This window comes from Hevea brasiliensis, chromosome 6 (genome assembly GCF_030052815.1).
Source record: "Hevea brasiliensis isolate MT/VB/25A 57/8 chromosome 6, ASM3005281v1, whole genome shotgun sequence".
Taxonomy (NCBI): domain Eukaryota; kingdom Viridiplantae; phylum Streptophyta; class Magnoliopsida; order Malpighiales; family Euphorbiaceae; genus Hevea; species Hevea brasiliensis.
In genome coordinates, this window is record NC_079498.1 from 23428521 (window position 1) to 23436364 (window position 7844).

The following is a 7844-nucleotide window of genomic DNA, read 5'->3' on the forward strand; positions in this document are numbered from 1 at the left end:
CTTGATTTTGTAAAGCAATAATTTTTATGCTTCAAATATTGAATCAAATGAATATATTATTGATTCAATGTTGAAGCATGTCTTGGATATATAGAACAGGATTGTTATTGAACATTGATGGTTTATATGAATATATAAATATAATTTATTTCGTATTAATTTTTGTTATTATTTACTTTAGATTTTGTTGATATTGTAAAGGATTTAATGAACTTTTATACCCTCTCATTTGCAGAGTAAAATTGAAATTTGATGACTTTGAGTTATTTTCTAAATATTTCAGTCTAAATATATTGAAATTACATAATAGATTGAAATTACTATAAAAAATAATATAGTACAAAAAAAATTATGCAATGTCAACCCAAACGAGAGTTATCAAATATCATAATAATTATAACATTCAAAATGATTAAAATTACATAATTGATTAAATATATTAAGCAATACAAAACAGTAATATCTTAACCCAAATTACATTACATATAAAATTCTATCAAAATACACAAAATAACCAACTATAAAATACTAGCAAAATTTTGGCCTAGAGCCCAACATTACTAACCATCTTTTATACTAAGCATAAAAGAAAATTCTTCCAATCATACACAACAATAAACATGCCATAACCATTTTCCACCTCCTACAATTTTTTTCAATATCTTTCTTTTCTCCATCCTTTTGATTCGATTCAGGAGCCCAACTACGACAACATTTGCTTGCCTTGGAAATTTTGGATCAACCCACTCAAAATAATAACAACAATTGCTTCTCTGCAAAAAATTGAAAAAAAAAAAAAAACATATCATAACATTATTCATATAAAAAAACTCATAACCCATATTATCATAAATATCTTCTCTTACCCTAAAACACACATTAAAAAAATTTACCCAAATCATGACTACTCATATCATGCTGCCATAGAAAAATTTTAACCAAGTATAGATCGAGATAAAAATTTCATTTCTACTTACCCCATAGTTTGTGCAGCCATAGAACCTTTTTCCAGGGTGTGCATTGGTCCATGATGTTGTTAATTTTGCTTTTTCTTCACATCGGTAAAGAGGAATTACATTGGGTGATAACCTTCTCCCATTAAACTGATACATCATCAATGAAAGATAGAAAAAGTAAAGCACAAAAATATACTTCAACTGCAAACCTGAAGAAAAAAGAGAGAGCAAAAGGAAACACGATTTCACTTTTTATTAGAAAGAGAGAGAAATGCCAAGGCCAAAGTATTCAAGATAAATAAAATTGAGAAAATAAGAGTTAGATATTATATGGAGGAGAGAGAAAAGAGAGAAAGATGATTTTTAATCTTACATGGACTTCCACGTCATCCTTTGAGCTTTAAACCGGTTGTTGCAGATTGTATGAGGTTTAAAGTTATATTTATGATAGTTTACGAGGTTTTAAGTTAAATTTTAAAATTTGTGCACCATAGTATTACCAACCTTAAAGTTCATATAGCAGGAGTGAAATTTACCCTACAAAAGAGGGGTAAATTTCAATAACTATCCCTAAACTTATATGGCTATAACACTATAGTCCTTAAATTTTAAAACGTAACATAAAACCCCCTAAACTTTCAAATTTTGTACAGTAAAATCTCTCTAACTTTCAATTACTGATTTTTCAGTTGAAAACTGATGTGAACAGCTCCCGCATGGTTCTTAGTCAATATTTCTCTCTCCTCTCTTATTCAAATTGTAAAATTTTTCTCTCTGCACCTAAAAATCATTCAGTTTACAGTGAAAAAAAATTTTAATTTACACATAACTTGAGAGAGAAAAGAGAAATATTGATTAAATTCCACGCTAAAACTGTTCAGGTCAGCGTCTAACTGAAAAATCAATAATTAGAGGTTAGAGAAATTTTACTATATAAAATTTAAAAGTTAAAGAAATTTTATATTACATTTTTAAATTAAAGGACTATAATGTGATAAAATTTATCGTACAAAAGAGGGGTGAAGAGTGAAGAGATGCGCTCGCTCTATCGATGTTTTATGCATTGTCAATTAAACGACGTGTCGTCTCTGTGCTGAGCCAGCCCAAACTTTGGAGAAGGCAACATAAGGTCCCAGGTTGGGCATTTTGTATTGGATCTTAATTCATGATCGCCATTACCAACTCTCCAAGTCGGGCATTGCCATTCTTAGCTAGGCAATTTTCCAAGCTCATCTCTCAAAAGCTCCAAGTAGCTCCCAGGTACCTTCAAACTTTCTTGTCATTTTGACTACAATTTAATTTTTTGTTTTTTTCCCCTCTAACGACACAACTTTCTCTTCAGGCACTACTCCTCTCAAAGCATCAGGAATCACGGAGATGAAGAATTGGATGCTAATGTTAAACCAAAGGCTTCTACAAAAACCATTAAGGCTAAATCCATGGCCAGACTCATCAACTCCAAACCCTGGTCTGCTGAGCTTGAGTCTTCGCTCTCATCTATCTCTCCCTCATTCTCAAAAACTACTGTCCTCCAAGTTCTTCGTTTAATCAGGACCCCATCAAAAGCCCTTCAATTCTTCAATTGGGTTTCACAAATGGGGTTCACTCACAACGACCAATCTTATTTCTTGATGTTAGAAATCTTGGGTCGTGCTCGGAATCTCAATGTAGCGCGTAATTTCCTCTTCTCCATCAAGAGAAAGTCCAATGGGATGGTTAAGCTAGAGGATAGATTTTTTAATAGCTTAATTAGGAGTTATGGTAGAGCTGGGTTGTTTCAAGAGTCTGTAAAGCTTTTTGCTTCGATGAAATCTGTTGGAGTTTCTCCATCTGTGGTCACGTTTAATAGTCTTTTGCTAATTTTGCTAAAACGTGGACGGACCAATATGGCCCAGAGTGTGTTTGATGAAATGCTCAGCACATATGGTGTTACGCCTGACACTTATACTTTCAACATTCTGATTAGAGGTTTCTGTAAGAATTCAATGGTCGATGAGGGGTTTAGGTATTTCAAGGAAATGTCTCGTTTTAATTGTGATCCTGATATTGTAACTTATAATACGCTTGTTGATGGGTTGTGTAGAGCAGGGAAGGTTAAGATTGCGCATAATGTCGTTAAGGGGATGGTTAAGAAAAGTGCAGATTTGAACCCTGATGTTGTTACTTACACCACTTTGGTTAGAGGGTATTGTATGAAGCAAGATATTGATGAGGCTTTGGTTGTTTTTCAAGAGATGGCGAATAAAGGATTAAAACCAAATGAAGTTACTTATAACACTCTTATTAAGGGTCTTTGTGAAGCGCAGAGGATTGATAAGATCAAAGATATTTTGGAGGGAGCCTTGGGTGTTGGAGGATTTACTCCTGATACCTGTACTTTTAATACATTGATGAATGCACATTGCAATGCAGGGAATTTGAATGAAGCCCTGAAGACGTTTGAGAAGATGATGGAGTGGAAGGTCCAACCAGATTCTGCTACATATAGTGTTCTGATTAGAAATTTGTGTCAAAGAGGGGACTTTGAGAGAGCAGAGGAGTTGTTTGATGAGCTATTGGACAAGGATATTTTATTAAGAGATGATGGGTGTACACCTTTGGTTGCAGCATACAAATCCATGTTTGAGTTTTTGTGTAAAAATGGGAAGACTAACAAGGCAGAAAGAGTTTTCAGGCAGCTAATGAAAAGGGGAACACAAGATCCTCCTTCTTACAAGACACTGATAATGGGGCACTGTAGTGAAGGTACATGTGAAGCTGGTTATGAGCTCTTGGTCTTGATGTTAAGAAGAGAATTTGTGCCTGATTTTGAGACCTATCAGTCATTGATTGATGGTCTCTTGCAGAAAGGTGAACCTCTTCTTGCCTACCAGACTCTAGAGAAGATGATAAAGAGCTCCCATGTCCCTAAAACTTCTACTTTCCATTCTATATTAGCAGGACTTCTGGAAAAGGGACGTGCGCATGAATCAGCTAGATTTATATTATTGATGTTAGAGGGAAAAATTAGACAAAATGTGAAACTATCAACACATACTATGAGATTACTCTTTAGTAGTGGACTACGAGATAAAGCATTTCAGATTGTTGGGTTACTTTATGATAATGGGTATGTTGTTGGCATGGAAGAATTGATTGTTTTCCTTTCCCAAAATAGAAAGTTACTAGAGGCGCACAAAATGGTGCTGTTTTGTTTGGAGAAACATCAGAATGTTGATAGTGGTATATGTGATGCAGTAATTGAAGGTCTATGCAAAATGAAAAAACTTTCGGAAGCATTTAAGTTGTACTATGAATTGGTGGAGAAAGGCAATCATCAACAGCTTAGCTGCCTAGAAGATCTGAGAGTTGCCTTAGAAGCTGGGGGAAGATCAGAAGAAGTAAAGTTTCTATCTAAGAGGATGCCAAATAAGTGGCATTCAGACAAACCTCCAGAAACCAGCTACAGGGTGCAGAGACCTTAGAGCTTAAGGTCTGATTGCATCATTCAACTGAGTTGAGGAAACCTGTTTTTGATTAATTGAGTTTGAACTCTTTGGCCATCTCTCTGTTACCGACCTGCATCTGCAAATATTCTTGTTTTCTTGTTATTTAAATTTTTGCTGTAGTATTGTGTCCTCAAGTGTTAAAGATTGTTGTTTTTCAAAGAGGGCCAAATCCACTCCAAAACTAAAGCTTCTTAGGTATGTTGCAAAGAACAGCTGTGCAATCTACTCAAGGCAACATACGAGCATGTAAACGAACATCCTTCATCAACTGATGTGAGTTTGGAATCCTGCAATGCATCTACAGAGTATAATCACTATGTGACTTCTTATGGATTCAATTTTATAGGAATTTTCCCTGTTAATCTGTAAAAATATGAAGTTTAGACTTTTCTCTACAATCTAGAATTCTTGTGTTGAAAGTTTTAATTCTGTTTACAGGAATCCTTATTGCCTTTTGCTGTGCTCTTGACAACTTATGACAAAGCACTGATGGAGCTAGATTTTCTTTCCCAAATTCCTTGGCATCATGTAATAATTGATGAAGCTCATAGACATAAAAATCCTTCCAATGCATGTCTAATTGTGAGTTCATTTTATTTGTCATTATGCAAATTGTGAATCATGTCAACGCTGGATTCTGGGTATGTAATTAGATTATCTAAATTTGGATCAATAAATTCATAGTGTGCACTTTGTTAGGGGTGGCCACGGTCCAGTTTTGAACCGGAATCGAACCGAAACTAATTTGGTCAAAATTGGACCAAAACTGGTCAAAACCGGAATCGGCTTCGAACCGGACCGAAATCATCCTTTTGCAATTTGGTTCAGGTTCATATTTTTTAAGAACCGTGAATCGGCGGTTTCGAACCAGATTGAACCGATGATTTCGAATCGGATTAAACAGGCGATTTAAATATAAAAAAAATTCAATAAATATGTTACGTCACTCCTAATTCATTTATGTATATCATTAATTCTTTACACAATTATTCTCTGTATTTTCTTCAATTCTTAGTATTTTTTCAATTTTTCTCAAATTCTCTAAATAATTATTTTTTACACTCATTTTAATTTCCAATACTCTCTTAATTTTCCTACTTTATTATTTTATATACTTACTAAAACTTTTAATACTATCTCAATTATTTTGTTATTACTTTAAATCCTCAATAAAATTTCCAATACTCTCTATTTTAATTTTTTTTTTCTCTTTTATAATTTTTAATTATCAATTATTATATAATTTTTTAAAAAAAGTAAGTAATAGAACTATAAATTTTTATTCTTCTAAATCCTAAAGGGATATATAAGCAAAATTAAGTTTATATACTTTTTGCTAATTTCTTTAAAAAAAATTAATTTCATCTCTAGTTTTTTAATTAGGGTCAAGCCTTTATTTATTAAATTTTTCTTAAAGATAAATTATTTTCTTTCTTTTTTTTCTTATTTTATTTTGATTGAAAGATTTCTAAGAAAAATTAAAATATTTTTAAAAATATAACTTAAATTTTGAATTAATAAAATTTTTCTCTAATTTTTTTTATCTAAGCTACCCTTAAATCATCCCTAAACCGCTTCCAAACCGTCTTCCAAACTGTTTTGAACAGTTCTTTTAATCCCCCTTCAAATCGTTTTAAACTAGGGCTCAAATCGGAACCAGCGGTTCAAAAATCGTCTTTCAAACCGTTTCCTGGCAGTTTGGTTTAGGTTCGTGATTTCATTAAATCTAAACCGGCGGTTCAGGAACCGTAACCGGCAGTTCCTGAACCGTGGCCACCCCTACACTTTGTTATCACAAACTAAATGATGTAATTATGAAAAGACTATTGGCGTGATAATTAAAAAGTAAAAAGAAAAGAAAAGAAAATATTATAGCAGGGAGCAATACAGAACTCAATATTTTCGTTGTACAATTGAGATGTTTGAAATGTTTAATTGCATGTACGAGTGCTTTATAGAGTTTGTAGTAGGTGCTTGCTGAGTGTAGTAAAACTAGATCATATTGCATGTCTATTGTTAGTAAGACTTTTCTTTGCTTTTCTTTTGTTTGATTGTTGAAGTTAAACCTTCCGAAAGAGTGCTTCCTCATGCCAAGGCTGCCATTGACGACTGACACCCCTATTCAGAATAATCTCACTGAACTCTGGGCTTTGATGCATTTTTGCTTGCCTTGAGAGTTTGGACATGTGGCAGTTCCTTTCCACATTCAAAGAAGCTGGAGATCCTCAGGAGGCTATCCTCTTATATGGTTTGAGCAAGTAGTATGAGAACTGGCGTCACCTAGAATTATGCTGTGTAATCTTGTAATTGGCCATTTAGACAAAAAAAAAATTCAAAACTTAGGAGTAACTATTATTGTAGGCAAAACTTTTAATTTTGTGTATTATAACTGAATTTTAGTTAATTATTATAATTGTAGTTAAATGGACTAAATTAAATTTTAAAAAGTTAATAGTAAATTAAAATATAGTTCTTGAAGTTTTTTATTTGATTAATAAAATAGTTAATTTATTTAAATTTTATATTTAAATACTTTTTTATTGATTATATAAAATATATTTTATATTTATTTTTAATTGAAATTTTATATTAAAAAATTATTTTTATTGATTAAATATATTTTTAGTACAAAATTTCAGTTCAATTTTATTAGCATCATTGAGTCCTTGAAACCACTTTCTTCAGTGACATTTCTCCCTTCCTGCAACTTGTCTGAAAACTCATCCCCTTCTTTCTTAACCAACAAACAAGTATGAAGAAAGCCAATACCACAAACCCCAAAACAAATGCAGCAATTATAATCCCCCATTTGACATCTTGCTTCCCCCATCTTTGCAGGCTGAAGTTATCTCCATCATCTCTTCTGCACCATAATGTTTTCCATAACAAGATTCTCCTAATAAATGTCACTTTTCACAAGCACTACAGAACACTAATAAATGTCACTTTTCACAAGCACTACAGAACACTAGGGGTGGTCATGGTTCAGAAATCGCCAGTTACGATTCTTGAACCGCCGGTTCAGGTTCAATGAAATCATGAACCTAAACCAAACCATCATGGAACGATTTAGAAGATGGTTCCTGAATTGCTGGTTCCGGTTCGAGCCCTGATTTAAAACGGTTTAAATAACGGTTCAAAAAATAATGGTTCAAGACGGTTTGGAAGCGGTTTAGGGGCAGTTTAAGAGCGACTTAAAGGAAAAAATTAGAGGAAAATTTTATTGATTTAGAATTTAAGTTATGTTTATAAAAATATTTTAATTTTTCTTAAAAATCTTTCAATCAAAATAAAGTAAGAAAAAAAGAATGAAAATAGCTTATTTTTAAGAAAAATTTAATAAGAAAATTCTTGAACTTGTTAAAAAATTAGAGATGAAATTTTTTTTTTAAAATTAAAA

General features: G+C 32.5%; 1 protein-coding gene across 5 annotated transcripts; it reads left to right on the forward strand.

Moving 5' to 3' along the window:
* The first annotated feature begins 2058 nt into the window (after positions 1-2058).
* On the forward strand, positions 2059-6866 carry LOC110650838 (pentatricopeptide repeat-containing protein At1g02060, chloroplastic). 5 transcript variants are annotated; one of them, XR_009149462.1, is made up of 4 exons: positions 2059-2216; positions 2299-4749; positions 4883-4972; positions 6505-6866. XR_009149462.1 is itself a non-coding variant. In XM_058148462.1 (2 exons), exons 1-2 carry the CDS (start codon positions 2122-2124, stop codon positions 4418-4420), a joined length of 2217 nt encoding a protein of 738 aa, XP_058004445.1. In that variant the 5' UTR covers positions 2059-2121; the 3' UTR covers positions 4421-4879. The 5 variants fall into 5 exon arrangements, 1 of the variants encoding a protein (XP_058004445.1); XR_009149460.1 differs by having other exon boundaries at positions 2299-4717; positions 6505-6865; XR_009149461.1 differs by lacking the exon at positions 6505-6866 and having other exon boundaries at positions 4883-5072.
* The last annotated feature ends 978 nt before the right edge of the window (positions 6867-7844 follow it).